This window comes from Pangasianodon hypophthalmus, chromosome 17 (genome assembly GCF_027358585.1).
Source record: "Pangasianodon hypophthalmus isolate fPanHyp1 chromosome 17, fPanHyp1.pri, whole genome shotgun sequence".
Lineage (NCBI taxonomy): Eukaryota > Metazoa > Chordata > Actinopteri > Siluriformes > Pangasiidae > Pangasianodon > Pangasianodon hypophthalmus.
In genome coordinates this window covers 3,902,705-3,925,228 of record NC_069726.1, presented here as the reverse complement: position 1 = coordinate 3,925,228, position 22,524 = coordinate 3,902,705, and the positions used below count along the sequence as shown (strand labels likewise).

The following is a 22,524-nucleotide window of genomic DNA, read 5'->3' as shown; positions in this document are numbered from 1 at the left end:
CAGAGAGGTCTTGACTTGGCTAGATGTTGTGAAGGAGTTTTTCTTCACCAAGGAAAGAATTCTGTGATCATCCACTTTAGTTGTCACTTCAGTGGGCCTTTTGGTGTTGCTGAGCCTAATACTGCATTCCTTCTTTTTTAAGAATGTACCAAACTGTTGATTTGGCCACTTCTAAAGTTTCTGTTATCTCTCTGATAGGTCTCTTTTGTTTTTTCAGCCTAATGATGGCTTCCTTCACTTGCATCGACACCTCTTTGGACTGCATAATGAGTGTTCCCATGAACAGCTACCAAATGCAAATTCAACACTTGGAATCAACTCCAGACCTTAATCTGCTCCTTAATCTGTCATGAAATAAGGAGGAAACAGGCCACACCTGGCCATTAAACTGCTTATCAGTCCAATTACTTTTGAACCTGTGAAAATGGAGTGATTTTGCTGTGTAATTGCTATTATTACGTGTGTTATAGCAGCTTTAAACAATTGTTAGGTAGTCTTCTCTCTCTCTCTCTCTCTCTCTCTCTCTCTTTTAAAATTAATAAAACAAAAAAGTCCCAAAAAGTCCCTGTGTAATTTACTATAAAAACGATAACATATTAGAACGAGCACATTAATATAATCCCTCCTGTCAGACCTGCTGTTAAAGAAAATGAATCAATACCTTTTGACCAACTGGAATCTGAGTGGTCTCTTATGTAATATGCTGCTTTCTTTACTGACATACAAACATTTTTCTGTAACACTTAATTTTGTGCTGGAAAACTACTGTTTGGAAAATGTAAAATGATTTTGTACAAGTCATAAAATAAAAATCTAGTACAAAGTTTGTACTAAAAAAAACAGTGCCTAAGACTTTGCACAGTACTGTGTATATACACCTTATATTTATATTTCATATACACAGTAGTTAGAAAGTCATGGATGTTTAAATTAACATACCATACTAATTAAAGCAAAACAACATATAAATGCACAGCACATACAGCACTTTTGAAAAGCAACAAGCTGCTATAGTGACACACGTCAATTCATAACACACTCTTCATGCCTGCTATTTGATGCCTTCATAAGCAACTATGAGAAATGTTTGTTAAAAACCTTTCTCTTAGCTCTCACAACACTCCATTAACATGTGTCTCTAATAAATCAATCTCAGTGTAGCGCAATAAAGGTTTGCTGCTTTGTTGACACAGCTGATTTCCTGTACAGAACAAACCAAATGTTCAAATCAAACTCACTCTGAAAAGCCTGTTTCATTTCATTGCTTCCTCCTGTTTAAATTCTTTTCAAAAACAGAAATGATTTGTATGTGATTATGTTGGTGATGGTCATGTCTAAATCAAACTCTGGCATTGTTCCCTTAAATAAACTCAGAAAGTAAAACCAGGCTGTCTATCTACCATGTTTTTCCAACTTTTCAAAACATTCATCTGGTGAAGAGAATTATGTGGTTACTATGAAGTAATATGTGTTGCTCCTTCAAAATCAAAATAAAGAGATTTTAAAAGACATCTGTCATTATGCTGCCTTTATCTCCTGAGCATAACCACAGCCCAAAAGTGCCGAAATCCATTTCATCCTTGTCTCATACTGGCATAATGACAATAGCTTGCGGTTTGTGATAGCAATAATGTGTGTGAAACACCACAATATTTAGTATAACTGTTTACTGCCACATGTTTAGACTTCCTCTGAGTCACCGCACACTCCATTCAGTCTCTCTAACTCAGGCCTGATACTTTCATCAGCAGCCTGAGCTTCACTATAAATAGAGAAGAGGCCTCAGTTAAGCCAGTGCAGTCTTGGCACTCTTATCTTCTCTCTCTCACACACACACACAAACACACACACACAATACACCACAAAGTCTGTCTGATACCATCTCAATCACTCACAGCTACAATCCAGTCTTTTCCCTGCCTTCACGTGGATCCGAGCTGGTCTGTGTGCGCTGGGTGGAAGTCTGTGTGTGTCCAGGCTGGTGTGTGTGTGTGTGTGTGTGTGTGTGTGTGAAGTGAGCTGTGAGGTAAAGTAATGCCGAACACAAGGAGGGAAGGGGGAACAGCTGCCACAGCATACTGACGAAGCTAAAAATAACAACCAAACAGCAACATGGGTGCCCTCATCACCACCCACTCAAATCATCCAACCCCACCCATAAATCCCTCTTCCTCTAATCTTGTCTCTTGTGAAAGACACAGCGTCATAATTAAGGAATAAAACACACCAGGACATACTGTTATAGAAAAATAATCAGCAACACAGTGGTGTGATGAAATTGCATTACTGTTATCAATCTGAAGTTTATTTTCCTATAACAGCGCCTTCCCAAAGTGTTTTATTCCTCTCATACTACAGCAACTTGCCGCAGGTTACAATTGTTTATTCAATAAAAGAACGACACGTTATACTTTTTTATCCACTTATAGTCACATTAAAGGATGGGGAACCTCAACGAAACAAGTCAGTCCTGTTACCACGTACATGATTTCAGATATAGACAGGCAGCCAAACAGCTTTTCTTTTTTTTAAATCAATTAAAGTTAATTACACAGAAAAAAAAAGCTGCATGTCATGTTACAAAGAAACTGTCAAGCACAACTTCCTCTGTCCTGAACACTCCCCCGAGTCGAAAATCTTACAGCTTTACCTCTGACAAAGCTCTGACACCAGAGACTCCTTCCACAAAGGTTAAAAAAAAACATCTCTTTACAGAAAACCTTACTAAATCCACATAGATGGTTACACAGTTATCTGTTAAATAATTGGAGTCTGATAATATGAACAATACGAAAAATTGGATCTTATGAAAAAATGGACACATCAACAAATCCAAAACAAAATCGAATAATGTGTGTGTGTGTATATATATATATATACATATACACACACACACATACACACACACACACCAATGTATATAGGAATGGGAGTTTTGAGTTATGCAATTATCATACTGTTAATATTTCATACCTTTCCATTGGGATCAACAGTTGATTTTTTTTTCCAGGTCTCTTCTGAAATCTATGAGGTGGTTAAAAATGAGCACAAATACACAGTGAGGGTAAAATGAATGAGGCAATCTGCACAGCACTCACATCCAGAATGATAAAAGACAGCCACCAGGGGGCTCCAGCTCACCACCTCATCTTACAGTCAGAGAGAGAGACACTTTTCTGCTCTGTCACAGCAAAATTCAGATAGAATCTAACTCCTGTATAGTGGAAGAAACTGAAGTGAGCCTTAGTGACTTCATGGCTAATGTATGATGGGAAAAGCTGTAGCACACAAACTGGGCTCTTGGGAAAAGAATGCCACTTCTGATTGGGTGTGGTGGTGGTGGATTGGGGGTGTGGCCATCCCACAAGACTTTACAATAAATGAAGGACAGGTGTGTATGCACTGTGTGTGTGTGTGTGTGTGTTTAACAGACAGGGGTTGTATGTCTGACCATCTTTCATTGTCCCAATTATTTATCTTTACTTATGCATTACATTTCAATCATTGTATTTATTTTACATACTTACAAATGAGGCAGTGCTCAAGCCAAGCACACATATGAGCAGTAGGTTTAACAAAATCTCTGTGGTGGCTCTAAGGTAGGTCTGGAGTGTAAATTCACAACCTTCTGGTTGCTAGCTCATCACCTTTACCCTTACTACTCGCAAGTGATGTAGCATTTAATAAATGATTCATAATAAGGAACAATTACATGAAGCTATGCCTCTTTAATGAGGGGCACATTGAGCAGCTTTCAAAGCAGGTACCTAAGAGATTCAATCACATCAACACACAAGGAGAGATTGAATTCAGGGCCTTGTTCATCCATTAGCTGTTAAAATCTTAAAAACATCTAAGTTAGGGTGTGGTGGCGCATGAACAAAATATTGATTATACTTAATTCTAACCAAAATCAAAATACAAATTCTCTCATGATTTGTTTGTTTGTTTGTTAAAAAAATGAATCCCACCTTTGTTTTGTGGTTAATAAGCAAAAGATGGTTATTAAGTGTACTGATGGTAACCAACTGATGGTTATTCATTTGGACCAAAGAGATTTGCACAAAACACTGTATTGCAGAAACTTAAAATGAGTTCATAAAAGCAGAACACATTCCCTCACTCCTTCTACAGACTGTCACTCATATCAGACGCCTCTAACTAATCAAATCCTGACTTCTGCAGCCGTGCTGGAGCAAAAGTGTTACTGTAAATGGTACAACCAGCATGGCTGTGAATGCTCTCTCACTCCCTCTGTTTGCAGGTACAGACACATGTTTCTTCCACACAATGTCAGCTGTAAAGATTTTCAGGCATAGAGGGCAAAGCAAACAGTTATATGATATCTCATTTATTTACATCCAGATTAGTCAGACAGGTGGAGCAGATATGATTAGCTGCTTGAACTGCCAAGTGAACTGTGTCATGGTAAGACATTAACCCACATTAGTCTCAGTTCATTAGAATTCATCACGTTTTTGGATTTGAGATATCTCCTCTGCCTAGGCACCAATCCAAACCCGGAAGCAGCCTGGCAGATATGACACACAGCACATGCTCTGCAGGAGAGTGTGCCACGCTGACAGATGGTACAGTGGCTGGGCCGAGGCCTGTCCAATGACACGCGCGTGACAAGAAAATATGGACCGGCTCAAAACTGTGACTAGACTGAAGAAAGAGGCTTCGTGGCAAACACGACAGGAAATAGCCTACTGTGACTTTCACTCATCTGTGGGGCACAACAATGTGGAGAAACAAGACGACCATCATTCATGGCTGTAAGGGAATAGGAAGAGTGGGACTGCACTGAAATGCACTCTGTGCTACAAAATGCGTAAGCTTGAATAACAATTTCAAAAGCTGGGCACTGAGCATTCACTCTATTACTGAAAGGCCACGGAGTCTAAGTAAAGAATAAAACACTTGGGGGTGTGATGTTATAGGAAAATAATCAGTAATGTATAATAAAGTAATAATAGTGCCATTTTGTGGGAGCGGATATTTAAAACAAAACAAAAAAAAATTATAACAGTTGTGATTCACAAAGCCACTCCTGATTCTGAATTCACAATATCATACGAAAAAAAAAATTTAATACCCACATTCCGACTGGAGAAAAACTTCACTTTCAAGTGGGCATTTTGGGAGCTGATTTTTAGGTGTTCGCTGTTTTCAGAAAAATGTTAAATCTATGGAACAAGATTGCAAAGTGGGAAGTAAGGAATAAGGTGGAATTTTCCTATTCTTCCCAAATTCTTCAACATGATGTAAATGCAGCATTTGCTCAAAACAATCTAAATGGTCCGGCTCGTGACAGGTACTTTTCTGCTTACAGGACGAAGGTGTGTGAGAACAACAAAACTGGAAAAGCAAGACCAAATATTAGCTCACTCTGCCTATTGAAGTCACTGAACCCTGAGCTAAATGCTAATAACAGCAATCAAACTCCACACCTTAACTGCAGAGCTTGTAGAACACATGGGATCTGAACTCTGCCCAGGCCAAAACAAACACGGACTGGACTGCCAGGTCATTGGCACAAAATAAGAAGCTCTCATTTGTCCAATCAGGCGCTGCCTATCAGTAATCCAGCGTGGGCCTTGCTTCTGGCTAAAGCCAGGTTTTATTTTTAGCACTGCTGGTTAATCCAGTAAATGCTAATGCCGGGCAATCATCATCATCATCATCATCATCATCAATCCGGGCCGATGGTGTCAGAGCTACTGGAAAATAATCTCATCTGTTTGTTTCCTCATTTCAGACTTATGACTCAAATCAGATGAAAAAGAAGATTATAGTAGAAAAGACAGTCAGTCTGTAGTGAGGTGTTTTATATACAATTTTAATTTACATGTTAGAAAAGACAAATGTAAGATACAAACCAAGGGTTAAAATAAAACAGAGTAATCAAAAAAGGAAAGGATAGTGTAGTGAGGATGTTCCTGTGTCTGAAATATTGCCCTACACTTAATTTCCTGTAAAGTGCATTATTAATAGAGCTGAAAAAAAATATGTGAACATGAAATTCTGGTCATACTGCATGAAAATTTATAACTAAACAAGTAAAGACTAAAAAGATGCCACACTTAAAAGTACTCAAATAATTTGAACTGAATTTAGAAGTCAGATATTTGGCCTGTAACAACTTGCATGACCTAATTCAAAAAGTTTTGAAGGTTAAAGCGACACTCCGGGGAAAATAAATAAATAAATAAATTTAACCTTGTGTCTTACAGCCATGATGCGGCAGGCTCTGTGGTGAGATTTACTGTTTTGAACACTGAAGCTCTGATTGCATGAAATGAACAGCAACTATAGGACTTTAAAAAACTAGCAGCAACACGACTAGCTACCATAACGTTAGCTAGCAATGATACTTGATTATCTACCTTTGTGTTAGTGACCCTACTAGTGATCTTACTACTAGTTACATGGGTGAAAACAAGCCTTTGCTGTCGCTCCTAATTGTCTGTAAATGCAATAGTCTTCTGTTGGCGTGGAAAAGTGAGTAACAAGTTTCCAATTCTGACAACCAACAGCACAACACGACATTTTAGAAAACAAATTCTGGTTTGCCTTTTCTGTTTTTTGGGGTTTTTTTTTGGCAAAAGAGGCATCTTCGTGTTTAAGGAGAATCCGAGTGGCGTATCAGAGTGAAGTGTCGCGCTCAGGGGCTCAGGGGCCTGGACTGGTTGATCACAGTAGGAATTGCCTGTGCATGAATTACGACTTCACTTACTGCATGCTAGGTGTTATAGTTTCGCTACATCAATGTGTGAAAGAAAAAAACAATACAAAATTAATTTAAATAAATTCCGTTTAAATGCTGACAATAAGTGATACAACATTGTGCAACAGAATATTACTTATGATGATTTAAAAAATATATATATTAAACGCTGGTGTTAGGGGCAGGGCTAGCAGTCATACCTTTTTTTTTTTTTTTAACAAATTAGTTCATATAAAATTGAACAGAATCCACTAACCTACAGCAGTTTGCTGGTCCATTTAAATACCAAATTTGATGTAATGATAACATGCGTGTTTCTTTGATTGATTATATGTTGTGCCAAGGCTAAGCTTTAAGCTGCGGCTCATGAAACCGAGAGTGACGGAGAAAGATACAATCTGCTGCAATATGAGAACTTTAGCCAGTTCTGAAGGATTGAGATGAAACATTCTCACAAGCTATGCATAAAAGGGAACCGCCATGAGTCAAGATGTTGATGAAGCGGATCAGGTGTGTGTTTGAGGAAAATTATCCAAAATAGTGGATTTCTAGGAGCTGCTATATGAACAAACGCTTCTGATTGATGCTAAAACAAGTCAAAGATTATGCGTTTGTGGATGGTAGGGGTGGAAAAAATGCCAAAAAAAAAAAAAAAAAAAAAAGGACTTCAGTGAAATTATGGATGCTTACGTAAAATCTGACTCAAGCAAGCACTTTTCTTTACGACTGTATGGCACTGAATGAAACATAACCTCGTGACCCTTGTTAAAATTTGCATACATTTCACACGATCAGATTAAAGTAAGCATACAATACTTTAGTTACAAACCATTACAAAGTAACTTTTTAAATGACGCTATTTCCTGAAACATCTTGCTACAGACCTCCCGTGACAGGTTCACAAATTCTGAACACATCCTCCTCCTCCTCTTGCACTAACTGTTAGACATAACACTAAACAGGTGTCTTTCTTTGGCGATTATTCACAAACAGCCTCCGGATATAGCAAGCATGCCTCGTAGATAGGCCGAGCGAGTTTAGGCTTGCTTGTATGGTGCATTCTTGCACATCCACAGTTTCGTATGACCCTAGGTAAAAGGTGTGTTTCCTTTAAAAATACAATAGAGACAAGACTGACACTCTGGATAAACTTAAGCCTTCTTGACATGCCCACAGACCACACACAGCTAGGATCCAGCACCAAATTGCTAAAAAAAAAAAAAATAGCTATAATATTCAAAATATGGTGTTGGGGTGTTTATACAAATGACGTTGAATGATGCAAAACTCACAAAAATAAAAGGTGTGATGGTGAACACAATACAAAATGCAAAACAGGCTAGAATGCTACAGGGAAATGGATTAGCATGACTTTCATTGATCGTTCCGTCTTTTCCTGGAACATAACCAACACGTGGTGACACATCTTCATTTAAATTTTATCCACATAGTGCTTTGTAGAGTAAACATGCAGACAGCGTCATGGAGAAACTTGAAACCAGAAGCCAAAAGCCACGACTCTTAGTTATTTTGAGAGCACCTGATTGTGGAAATGATCAGTGATTAATTTTTTTTTTATTGCACAAGGCTACTGAATTCTCAATTCTGATTGGTCACCACTCAGCCACATGGATTTTCATGGAGGACACACACATAAGGTTAATAATAAACAAATAAATGAGTTAGTTAAAAAAAATGAAAAGAAAAAAAAAAAAGCATGATCATTGATATGGTCATTTTCTGTACGAAGATGTTTATTTAACATTTATGAAAGGAGTCTCCAGTGTCAGTGCTTCAGGAAATCTGCCGCCAACAAGTCTAGTCTTTCTTGTTACTGATTTGTCTGCCTGAATTTCCCTTAAAATGTACTTCAAACAGGAAAGAAGCTACTGAAGAGAAACTACTTCAGATATTTGACCTTGCTGTGACCTTGACCCTGTTTTGATCGATTCCAAAATCTATGTTCATCTCTTGCTAATTATAATGATAATTCCATATAAATCCTACAGACATTCTTGAGATATCAAGCTAATGAAAATCTGTGGTGGATGCATGGATGGAAAATACAGAAACCTGAAAATATTAGACTAACTAATTAATATTATGCAAACTAATCAAGAACTAACACAAAACAGGTGCACGCAATCAGGTAACAAAACAAGGGGCGGAGACAAAACCAAAACACAATCTTGGTGCATGTGGGAACCATGATGTGAATCAGTGAATCTGTGACACGTGGTAACCATTCTGCTTTGCATTGAGCCGCATCACACCATGCTGTCATTTTATTCTTTAGATATAAAACCTACTGATGAAATACACAAAACGTTATTACTGGACAATAATCAAATTGCAAGAAATCTGCAAATACATAATGTACTTTTGTGCAGTACTGTAGTAGTCACCTACTACACATTATCTATAGTTACTAAATACTTCACTAAATATAACTGTATAATCATTATAAAAGAATTTCAAATAGCTCATGAATCAAAGCATTTGACTAAAAATAATGATAATATGATCATACAACTGCAGAATCTAGCAATTAATCACAATTAGCTGATATAACTACAATTATGTGATTATTTTATGTATAATTATATTAATCAGCCTACTCAAGTTCGAATGTTTTATTAGTAAACGTCACTGGAAATGATTTCCCACATAAATCATGGTATTGTGACATTTAGACAGATGTTAGATATGTATACCACTATACAACTTTTTTTTTTGCTATGATGTAATTTATTATTTAAACAGTCTGTATTTGTTGTCTTTAAAGGGAACTGAAATTTGTGCTTAGATTCACACCAGTGAGCAGAACTTTATCTTTGAGAGTCAACTCAGTGAACCTGACACATCATGGAGTTTAAAAAAGCGCTTCGATATAATCAAGAAAAACAGATCTGATCAATTTGCCCAGCACACTAATTAAACATTTAGATTATATTTTAATTAGTTTAAAAGACAATTTTTTAAAACAAAATGACACAGAATGCAAAGTGATAGTCGTAGGATTTGACCCAAAGCTCTTCTTCCACTATCCACAGGAGAGCCATGTTCACCATCATGTGCCCTTCATCTATGTGGTGAACCAATAACCACGACTGGACTCACTTCCTGGTCCTGTGGTGAGAAGGAAAACCAGCCAACACTAAACAGGGCTGGATTTTGTTCTACCTCTCACATCCACGGCTGGCACACTGACAGTCAGTAACAGCGCCATGGCAGGAAGCTGAGTGACAGCTTGCGAAAGAGGAAGATGAAGTGAGAATGATGTGAAGGGGGAGAGCGACCGGGGTGACTTGGACTCGAGCGGAGTGGATGGCGCTATTCCAGCCAGACAGACACTTCATGCATTTGGCAGCTGGTGTGCCGCCAAGATGGCCTGTTATATAATCAAATCCAATCCAAAATTGTAATTAATGGAGGCATTGACAAAATAATGATTGAGGAACAGTCAGAGGACAATGACTGGCCATGACAGAGTGCCTCCAAAACTGACTGGAAAACCACTGAAAAAGCAAGCTGTTGGAGATAAAAATAAAAGTTTTAACATAGTGTTATTGTATCCTTTATTGTAGATATTCAATAAATCAACTTATTCTGGTCGATTGGATCCAAAGCCTGTCCCAGGATCGCTGGGTGTGGCACAGGAATCCACCCTGGATGAGACACCAATCCAATCGCAGGACATAATAGAATGATTAATGGCTAGCAAAACAGTGCTCTACTTAACGTCAACACACTCAGCTAAACCTGACACACACCAGCACAAAGGTGACGCCTAGGTGTATGTTGCCTATACTAAAGGGACAAGTGCAAACCTTTGCACACCCTTAGGACAAAATCAAGATGTCAAAAAAAAGCATTTGCCACATCATCAACCGATTAAGAGACTGAATCCCAGCAATGCCACACAGCCATCCATGGCTAAGAGTTAAAGAGAGCAAAAATTGGCTGTGCTTTCTTGATGGAAGGGATGGCGTTACTCTCTCCAGTGTTATTCAGAGTGACACAAGCCAATCGTGGGTATCTGCTCGCCGCAGCGCTTGTACTCTTTTTGATGAGACTTTAATTTTCAAAATCCTGACACTGCCAGAACTTTGTTGTGGACTGTCTTTGGTCGCAGTAAATAGCCCGCTGGTGAGCACGTCCCATTACGCCATCAGTCTCAACTAATGACCAAAGAATTCTTTTACAGTGTGCAATGTTTGTCAGTGATAGCAAAATTGGGCTGAAAATCGTACAGTATAAAGCAAGATTTAGCCACCGAGAGTTCACTGCACCATGTGTACTCTTGGAAAAACAAAACAACCCAGAAGTCTTGTTAATTTTTTTTTTTTTTTTTCTTTTCTTGTACAGTTAAAATTTCGCCCTTTTGCCTCAGTAGGAATGTATGCATTCTAGGAGTTTGGACATTTCTTAAATTGCCTCATATGCTAACAGGAAGATGAAATAAATATAAAACCAAGAGTTCTGAAAGAATCGGCGATCCACAAGGTGAGCTATAGAAAACCCTATAGAGTCCTTTCCTGATATATAAGCAATGGGAAAAAAAGAAAAAAAAGAAAAAAAAAAAAAAAAAAAAAAAAAAAAAAAAAACGACAAACACACAGACATGATGTCTATGATTAGAGACGTCTAATTCAGTGGTAGTCAGCTATCTCAGACATCACCACTCACTTTTGCAAGGCTAAGTTGGGTGTGCCACTGAAGAACTGGAATTTGACCTAAGCACAAAGCATGAATGGAAGCTAAAACGTGCCGGAGTCCTCGCTGCACACGCTCATATACGTGGAAACCTGAAAACCTGCATGTCCAGTTCGGCGATGATGAAGGGCATGTTTAGGAATGACAGAGAATTCACAAGCTGACAGTTTTGCCTCGAGTTTTTGTGGCACTTTTGTTGGACAGGCCCATTTCCTGTGCTCTCAGACTAAATGTTCTGAACCAGTTTGCTAAAAATGCACAAATTGACACTTTATTAGCATCCCAAATCTCACAAAATAGACCACAGCTGCTACGATGCATGATCTAGATTTATAAATCACTGGATCTTTTTATAGTCCTACTGCTTCTAGGTCAATCCCAAATGCTATCATATTCTCAGTCGTGCACTACGACTGTAACGGTGGAATCTGGGACAGTTATAAGGCCAATGAGGTGGTGCTTTCCTACAGCAGACCATGAGGAGGGTGAAGCTGCTATCAAATGCTATTAAACGTCTCAAATGCAACTCAATCTCAAGCTCAATTCGGAAGTGTTTCACTATCTGCCCTTCTGTTTGAGCTCATCTTTTCTCTATACTTTTACAAGCACAGCTAAAACGCCAGGGCCTTTGACCCAAGAGACCTGCTCCTGTAACATATTTTGATCTAAATCCCTCAGATCACAGCTCTCTAGACACTGAAAACACATCACTGGGAGCTAGCGCTGCCTAAACAAGTGAACTGTGAAAGGCCACAAGCTAAACATGGCCTGGGCCTTTATCGCCACTTCCATCTATGTGGAAAAATTAGTGCACTGACCTGAGGGACGAGGAAACATGAGCAGGTCAACAGCATTCCACATAGATGATAATCATCAACATCTTTTACTTATATAGTACTTTATATACTGTATGTGGAATCCAGCTGAAAGGGCTTTAAAAAAGGGTTGAAAGTATGCAGCATCCTGTATGGTTTCTGAGTGGTGCAGCACAAAAGCACTTGCTGTATAATCAGGAGATCATGACTTCGAATCCCAATGATGCCACAGCCATCCATGGCCGGGGGTCAAGAGAGCAAAACTGGATGTTCTCTCTTGGTGGGTGGGACATACTCTCCTGTCAATCACAGCAAAACTAGGCCAATCATGAGCATCTGTGAGCTCAGGTGTGTGAAAGAGGGCAGACAGCGTTTTCCTCTGGGTGTGTTACACTGCCCTGTGGTATGATGGTTAGCTGGCTTTACGCGTCTTGGAGGAAGCATGTGTTAGCCTTCAACCACCCCAGTAGGTAGCTGTCGTACAATAGGGGAGAGCTAGCTGGTGGGTGGGAATTAGCAGGTGACAAAACTGAGGAGAAAAATTCTCAATATAAAGTCCAAACAAATTTGTAAAGTTCTCACATTTTAGCAGCTTATACGAAATGTTTAACCAATGTGACTATTCAGAATACTCCTCCTTCTTGCACTAGAATTCAGGCTAGGTAGGTTAGGCATTTTTTTTTTTTTTTTGGAATGGACACATTCAAAAAATTACTAAAACAAAGAAATTATATTTTAAAATATAAAATAAAATAATATTTTATTTTTTATAAAATAATATTTTATTTTTTATAAAATAATATATTTTAATTTATTTTATTAATTTGTAAAACAAAAAAATTATAAAATAAGTTAAATATTCAATAGTCTAAATATTTCAATAATAATAAAATTATTTGAATATTTATAAACAATTGCACTAATTGATTAAACATTACGATTCTTTTGTATCAATGTGAAAAATATTTCTTTTAATATTGATAAAAAAGAATTATATCTATAATCAGTTGTTCTAATTTTAAGCTTTTATTACTATACAATTTACAAAATTAAATTAATAAGAATCAATTAGATAATTAATAATAACTTACTTAATTCGTCCTTCACACACGTAGAAGGTGATTTCTACTGTATGGGTAATAAATATAAACAAAAAAAAGTGAATTAATAAAAATAATGACAAACTGATCATCGTGAGAGAGACTAGAATAAAAAAAATCAAAACTGTATTAATTTTATTACATATATTCTGATCAGAGTGAGCTCTGTTTACCAGCGAATGTCAGCCTCAGGTGTAGAGATACATGCGGAAAATGATGGCGATTGATAACAAAATGAAATGATCTGTGAGCACTAACTGCATCTAACATTTGCAATATATTTGGAAAGAACATGAGAGATAATATCACGTTACTAACTAACCTTATCAGGTGAGAATCTCCTATCATTTTATGTCAAAAACAGACTCTGAGGTATTTAGCACACAGCAACCACACCAGATCACTGATGACCTACAGTACATCACCAAACTGCTTTTCTATGAGGAAAGGCAGCATTTATTTCCATGAGACTGGTCTCAGTAGTGATGAAGCACGCAAACATGTAATTGTGAAACAAAGTGACAGTCCAAAGTGCCACCATCAGATCTTTAACTAGCACTCCATTCACCCTGCAATCTTACCACACCTAATTCTCCAGCTGCATTCCTTACATTGTGTGAAGGTAAACTTTCAGTCCACACAAGGAACTGAACAACCCCCATTACACACCACGTACACACATTCCATCTGCATTTTAAATTTCTCCCGGAGTGATTACTGACGTTTCATCCGTGTAAAGGATTAAAAACATCTAAGCGTCAGACATTCGTTCTGATCTTCTGAGAAAACACCTACAGCCTATATACTCCAGTGCTCATGGTGCTTTAAGGTTTGCAGCATGTTGAACGTTTGAATCGAACTCTGGGCGATTTCTCCCATGGTGTAGATGAGAACATGGCTATCACACTCAAGTGCGGACCAAAACAACTGCTCTCCAAGCATCCAAGCAAAGTGTTCTCGGTCTGCTTTGAAGTGAACTCTATATATGGATCACAGAGACTGGCAGTTTTACATGTTCTACATTAATTGTGGTTTATTCTTTGTATAAAATATGACAAATGACACATTATATGGCCTAAAGTTTGGGGACACCTGACCATCACACTCATATGTGGCAGCTCCATATTAATGCCCATTGGTTGTAATGGGATGTTTAACAAGCACATATGAGTGTGATGGTCCACATACTTTTGGCTACATAGTGTATTTAGCTATTAGCCATGCCTATGGTTAAATTAAAATCATGTATACATATATACATCCAGGATTGGTTCATTAACGACACTTATGAGGTTAAAATGTGCAATAAATGGGCTACGGTCAGCAACTGTGTATCTACAGAGTGACCTACATCATACCTGTACCTGATAAAAATGGCAAATGAGTGTAAGGACACAGCTACACACAGTTATGGACTAACTTTAAACATAGGTGCTTTCATATCTAGTTCTACATCAAGGTGTTGGCTTTTACTTCCTCAAGTGTGAGGCCACCTTCACTTTCAGTCTCATGTTACATTCTTCTAGCCACAATTTCCTCCAATTTAGAATTGTTACAGTGCTACAGACAGGGATCTACCTGCTTGGGAGAGTCAGAATCTGAGCGAGAAAGCAAGACAAACAGAGCAGCCCAGATATTTAAACTGGGTCAGCCTTCTTGCTGGACCAGAATGCAATGTGAAACAGTGCCAGAGTGTAACAGGGGAATAAGGCGGTAAAGGAAGGTACAAAATATCAAGTGAGGTATATAGCCTTTTTATATTTGCTTGATGATACCACAAATTACACGTTAACTGCACACATTTTCAGACAGAGCAGTTTAGAGGAACATGCTGTCCTACTTGCATCACTCAAGTCAGTATGTACATCTGCACTTTAAATCATCCGGACGTGACCAGGTAAGTGTGTAAAATCGTAAAGATCACAGAGATCACAGAGATTGTGCAGGGGAAGGGTTAATTCCTTCAGGTGCATCTGCACTGCCTCACTGAAACTCAACACTGATGATATCATGAACACCGCTCCAGACTAACAAAGGCCTTTTTTGATGTCAATCTGGCCACAAAATTCAACATCCTCCTCTCATAGGATTGCTCAAACTACAGCGCACCTCTGATTGCTTCATGAATTCATATGCAACCAAACTCAACCCACACACATCTCATCAAAAGCATATCTGTATGGGGGACCAAGAAAAAAAAAAAAGAAACAGATTGCTATACTGTAACTTGATTCCTGGCTCTGAGCTTCTTCTGCGAGTGAAACAATACAGTGGAGTTTCTCCTGAACTGTGCTGCGAGGAACAAAGTGATAGAATGACTTTTAGTCGTCTTACTATTTCGGCAAATGATATGTTAGACAGAAGCAAACTCAATAGATTATAATCAAATGTCAGACATGGTAAGAGGCAAAGTCAGAAAGGAACAAACCACTGAATAGTAAAACTAAACAACATGAAAGTCACAGGACACTTAGTCATTCATTCAGCTTCAGTAACTGGTGAAACAAAAACCTACTCTGGCATCACAGGGTGCAATGCAGGAATACACCCTGGATGGGATGCAAGGCCATCCCAAATCATGACACACTCGTTCACACCTAGGTGCATTTTAGAGTAGCCAATCTATCTAGAGTAGTTCTGGGAAACCCACTTGAACACCAACACTTCAGAAAGAGGTTAACTGGACCTCTGGTTGACCCTCAGACTGTGGAACTGTAAGACACTAACACTACACCATGACACAAGTCAGAAAAGTCGCAAATGTCAAAGACATCAAGCCACGGAAGGTTCTATCTTTACAATAATACACGAAATAGACATTTTCTTACCTCATAGGCCTCACCACGCACTCCTGCGCTGTTTTTTAACCAACATCGGCTAAGCTCACTCAGCTCCACGATGGGCTGCACCTTCAGACGGACAGTCTCTCCTGATTGGCGGATCATCTCCACAATCTCGTCCCTGTTCTTATTCTCTACGTTCAACCCATTGATCTCCACCAGACGGTCTCCTGGCACCAGGCCCAGAGTCACATCCTTGTTGCCAGCACCAGGCTCAGCAAAGTGGACCACACGCCGGTAGACAGAGCCATCTGGTTTTTGGTCCAGCATGGTGGTGCGCCGTAGGGAGAAGCCAAAGTCGCCCGTGTTGCGCCGCTGGAGTTCCAGCTCTCTGGGTTCAAAGACCTCAGGAGGCATGACAGCAGGTAGACGCAAGTCTGCCGGAAACATCTTCTCCACTAATAAGGGTATCTGGACCTGCCTGAGTGGGGCACGTCGGTGGGAGATGTATCTGGGCACATGATGAGAGACCTTGGGCTCCACTTGTGGAGAAGGAGCAGCCGAGTTTGGCCCTGATGGAACCGAGCCTTCTGATGGACTCTCCTCTTTGCTCTTCTGAGAGAAGGATAAGCGTTTTATAAGCTTCACCACTGGGGAGTCCTGCTTTGTCAGGGATCCAGGTCTAGAGGCCTGCTCTCTTAAGGAGGACCTCTGAACGTCCTGCATAGCCTCCCCTTTAATGTTGTCACTGGAGCTAGTGGTGCTTATACGGCCCACATCCAGGAGCATGCTGCTTCTGTTGTTGTTCCTCTCTGAACTCACGTCCATCAAGGTGAGCTCTGGGTTGGTGACCACTTGGATTGGAATAGGGTCAGAGATTTCCAACTTGGCCCTGGATTCTCTCTTTGAACTACCACGCTGTAGGCTGAAGAACCCCCGTCGCATGCCTACCTCCTCCAGACTCTTCAGCTCAGCCTGGGACATTCTCTCTTTTTTGTCCTTCTTCTCTTTTTTCTCCTTCCTAGCCCCATCCTTCTCCTTGTCTTTTTTGATCAGGCTGAACATGTTTGGCTGCAGACTTCAAGCTCCACCAAACCAACCGTGCTGTTCTTAGGCAAAAAAAAAAAGTCAGAGCTCTAGTCACATTCAGTCACATTTAATACAACCTCCATCCTTTGACAAGGCATCCAGAGGAGCTGGAACATCCATCGGTATTTAAGTCTTGGGGAGAGAAAGAAGTGGAACAGCAGAGAGGAGAATCAAGTTCAAATTCAAAACAGTTCAGGTATAAAGCGTCAAAATCTGCATCACAGCTAATAAACATAACTCGGGTACAATCAAGCGGTCACATTTCGCCAAGTCTCCAAACAAACATTGCACGCGCAAATCCATGAGACAATGTGCTGGTAAAACCACCCACTGTGTGACGTTGCGCATTCCCATTGGCTGACGCTTACCTTTAATGACAGGTAGCCTACAAGGGCGAATTTATATTTTAGGTTTCAAATTCTATAATTATTATTATTATATCTTGTGGGGGGAAAACTGCATAACGTCATCCATATGAGGTGAAAACAAACCAAAAAATCTGACTCTGATGTATAAGCGATTTAAATAAGAAATCCAGCACGAAGGTCTATAGGAGCACTTCCGGAAGTAGTTTAACGCCTCTGGGATTAACGAAAGTTCAGTGCAAAATGCTAAATAATGTTACACCAAATACTTTATTAGAACCTCAGAACGCAAAATACCTATATGTGATATAGTAGGATAGTCTTTACCGCACCTTCTTTACTGTCGCATTTCTTCATATAGTTATTAAACTCCTGACAGTTCAACGCTCGCGCATAACGATTTCTCTAATGCTCTCACCCATTAGACTGAACCTAGCACCTGACACCTAGAACATGTCAGCTCTGAAAAGTGCAAAGGAAAGATTACTAAGGACTCACCGCTCCGATACTGTGCCGGTAGAAAGAGGACAGAGTGCGCGTACCTGCGCGCGCGCCTGTGAGAGTGCGTGCGTGCGTGTGTGCGGGAGTGTGCGTGAGTGTGCTCTGAAGCGGCTTCAGAGCTTTTACACCTAGTAGCAAGAACACACTTCTGAGGGTTTAACTGTAGGGAGGGCGCACTGACTGGCTCGGACCCCTGCTGGCCGCTTTATTTACTCCTCGGTGTAAAATGACTGGCACATAATAACATAATAGCGGAAGATGCCACCCTGTGCCACCCATGAGGCCACGCGCGTGTAATTTATTTCCTCAGTTTATTAATTATACCCTATCATTTCTATAAATATAAATCAGTTCTAAATGAGTGAATGCTGTGTCCTTAAATGCATCCTATTTTCTCTAAAAATCTGTTTCCTTTAAGTAACAGTTGAAAAACAGGTAAAATTTTAATGCTTTATTAACTTTTTTCTCCCAAATAATTACCCTGTTCCCTCAAATCAGCAATTGTCCCTAAATGAATAAGTCTAATCATCTCTCATATCATTTAAAATAGTCGTATAATTAGGGACAAATGAACCGCCTTTCAATTTAGTAACTTTTTACTGAAATTAATAATCATGACCTCAGTCAACAGTTTCCTTAAGTGAATAATCTCTGCTTGGTCTGATATGCTATCCTACCTACACTTTTAGAAAATAGGGTTCTTCAAGGGTTTTTCAAATGGTTCTTTGTACAGCTTCCTACAAAGGTTCTAGCTTGGAACCCTTTCCGATAGCTAAACACTGTGTTGTACGGTTGGTTGTACACAGACATTTTAAGAGTTCCCACAGAGGAGCAACTGAAGAACCCTGAAAGGGCTCTAGATTTGACCTTTTGTTCCCCTGTAAGTATACTACCCCAGTGGTAGAGCATGGGGGTTCATTTATTAAAGGAAAATTAACACTGTGCTCATGCTGCTATATTACTGAAGACTCAAAACATCTGAAATTAAAAGTAGGTTGAGTTTAAAAAAAAAAAAAAAACCTTCCACATGTGTAATAAAATACTTCTGCAGTTTTCTAAGCATCTGTGAAAAATATGACTGCTTAAGAAAAACTTATATTTGTGTATGACACGTTTTTATCCAGTGTCCACTGCATGTTTTTGGAGCTGCATTTCCAACCCTTTTTTTAACCGTCTCATCATTAGTATGTGCACAGCGCCCTCTACTGACATAACGTAGAGTGTGCAAGCTAAAGTAGTAGATACCGTGCACCAGGTTTTATCATCTATAGCAGGGGTTTTCAGTCTTACCCGCAAAGGGCCAGTGTGGCTACAGGTTTTCTTTACAGCCAGATTAGAGACACGCTTGATAGTTGAGTGAAGACTAAGGTGAACACATTAATCAAGTGGAATCAGGGGTGGCTCCTGCTTGGTTGCAACAATATTAATTATATTATATTATTTAATAATAATATTGAAGACGCCTGATTTATATATTTGTTCTGACTGAATATAATAAATAAATACAAAAGTGGTACATATATATTGATTATGCATCACCCATTAAACATAATATAATTATCAAAGCCTTTTTTGCATTATGGTAACTTCACAGTGTTACAGATTATGGGGTTTTACATGTTGAGGTCACTTTCAATGAATGCCAAAAATTCACACTTTCACCTTAGTAAGATATAAATTTTAGTTTAGGGGGTATGAATGGTGATAGAGTTTTATTCTGTTTTCACTGTATTTTATCTAGGGCGATTGAAAAGAGCTGTAGAAATAACAGTAGTACTACTGTGACATACCACTGAATGACTTGTCTTTTGATATTCTGATAGCACTTCTCACACTTGAAAAGATGGAAATGTGGTACCACAGGGCCTTAACCACTGACCTACCACAGTCACAGGTCCTTAACCACTGATGTACCACAGTCACAGGTCCTTAACCACTGATGTACCACAGTCACAGGTCCTTAACCACTGACCTACCACAGTCACAGGGCCTTAACCACTGACCTACCACAGTCACAGGTCCTTAACCACTGATGTACCACAGTCACAGGTCCTTAACCACTGACCTATCACAGTTACAGGTCCTTAACCACTGATGTACCATAGTCGCAGGTCCTTAAACACTGACCTACCACAGTCACAGGTCCTTAACCACTGACCTACCACAGTCACAGGGCCTTAACCACTGATGTACCACAGTCACAGGGCCTTAACCACTGATGTACCACAGTCACAGGGCCTTAACCACTGACCTACCACAGTCACAGGTCCTTAACCACTGATGTACCACAGTCACAGGTCCTTAACCACTGATGTACCACAGTCACAGGTCCTTAACCACTGACCTATCACAGTTACAGGTCCTTAACCACTGATGTACCATAGTCGCAGGTCCTTAACCACTGACCTACCACAGTCACAGGTCCTTAACCACTGACCTACCACAGTCACAGGGCCTTAACCACTGACCTACCACAGTCACAGGTCCTTAACCACTGACCTATTACAGTCACAGGTCCTTAACCACTGACCTATCACAGTCACAGGTCCTTAACCACTGACCTATTACAGTCACAGGTCCTTAACCACTGACCTACCACAGTCACAGGTCCTTAACCACTGACCTATTACAGTCACAGGTCCTTAACCACTGACCTACCACAGTCACAGGGCCTTAACCACTGACCTACCACAGTCGCAGGTCCTTAACCACTGACCTACCACAGTCGCAGGTCCTTAACCACTGACCTATCACAGTCTCAGGTCCTTAACCACTGATGTACCACAGTCGCAGGTCCTTAACCACTGACCTATCACAGTCGCAGGTCCTTAACCACTGACCTATCACAGTCTCAGGTCCTTAACCACTGATGTACCACAGTCGCAGGTCCTTAACCACTGATCTACCACAAGTGAAGGTCTTCAACCACTGACCTACCACAGTCAAAGGTCCTTAACTACTAAACTACCACATTCACAAATCCTTATCCACTGAGCTACCACAGTCTCAGATCCTTAACCACTGACCTACCACAGTCTCAGATCCTTAGCCACTGAGCTACCACAGTCATGGTACCTTAAATACTGAGCTACCACAGTCACAGATCCGTAGCCACTAAGGTACAGTCCCAGACCCTTGACCACTGAGGTACAGGCAGAGATCATTAACCAGTGAGACTGTTTATTTACAGGAGTTAGCTAAAATTGTACTGAGACTGATTTTATTAATTAAAGTGTCACCTGCCTTATCCACCCACAGTTGCTGTTTAGAGACAGTTGCTGTTTGATTAGCTTTTAGAGTTTCTTAAATTAAAAATAAAAATCTATATTTATATCAAGAAAACACATTAAGTCTACATATCACACCAGTCTATTATACCAGGTTCAGAATGGCTGCCAGAACAGTTTTCAGCTATTTCAGAAAAGTTCGGCATGCAGCTTGAATTATGCAAGCTGGTGGCGATAAGCTTCATGTGGATCTGCCAAAGAAGCAGATTTTGGACACCAATCATTTTAGTAGGTTTTAGTGGTACGGCAGGTAGCGTTGCCGCCTCACAGCCCCAGGGTCCCTGGTTTGATCCTGAGCTCGGTTAACTGTTCGTGCAGAGTTTAATGTTTTCCCTGTGTCCGTGTGGAGTTTCTCTGCCCTCTCCGATTTCTTCGTACCTCCCAAAAACCTGTAGGTGGATTGGCTATGATAAATTGCCTCTAGGTGTGACTGAGTGTGTGAATGTGTGCATGGTGCCTTGTGATGTCCTGGAGTCCTATCCAGGGAGAATTCTCCCACTTCACACTCGGTGTTTCCAGGATAAGCTGTGGATCCACTGCAACCCTGACCAGGATGAAGTGGTTACTGAAAGTGAGTGGGAGTGTGTTTTTGTAAGCTTCCATTTCATTTCCAGATGCTCTTTTCGAAAGTCAGGGTTGATTTTCAGATTGATTTTCCAGAACATTTATGTTTTCTTGCTCAGGCTGTGTTAGAGAACAAAACAAGGGCCTTTCTCAAAAAACAACAGCTTAAAACCTTAGCGTTTTAAGTGTGTATTACTATGATAACTGAATATCCATACTTTTTCCAAAATATTTTTCTAACAGTTTTAGACTTTGTTTGTTTCTTTCTTTGATGTCTGGAAATGAGTGCCCTTACAAATTTTTTTCTTTCAGACTTTCCATACTTGCACAAGAACCTTGGACAGGAAAATGGGAGACTGATAAAAACACATGAAGTAAAAGGGACTATCACTTTTGAAATGCATCGTAGTCGGTTTCTATATAAATAAGCTGGAAAAATCCGCGAATTTGATTTCAACAAGAAAAAAAAAACATTAAAGAAGATAAAGCATCATATCATATGCATTAAAGCCGTCTCACGACAGCTCAGTGCAATTGATCAACTTCTTGCCTTTTTTTTTTTCTCTAACGTCCCAGA

At 39.7% G+C, this 22,524-nt stretch overlaps 1 protein-coding gene across 7 annotated transcripts in view; it reads right to left on the bottom strand.

The window, feature by feature from the left end:
• Window positions 1-18,239, bottom strand: part of myo18aa (myosin XVIIIAa) — a 77,246-nt gene extending 59,007 nt beyond the window's left edge. For 2 of the 7 annotated variants that reach the window (XM_053241133.1, XM_053241134.1), the window contains exons 1-2: window positions 18,094-18,238; window positions 16,190-17,362 (exon numbers count right to left, since the gene is read on the bottom strand). In XM_053241133.1, the coding sequence (XP_053097108.1) occupies window positions 16,190-17,206 (1,017 nt within the window). In that variant the 5' untranslated portion in view covers window positions 17,207-17,362; window positions 18,094-18,238. Of the gene's footprint in view, window positions 1-1,895; window positions 2,169-16,189; window positions 17,363-18,093 lie in introns of those variants that run through there. The other 5 variants (XM_053241128.1, XM_053241131.1, XM_053241129.1 and 2 more) reach the window with 4 other exon arrangements.
• Between the last annotated feature and the right edge of the window lie 4,285 nt (window positions 18,240-22,524).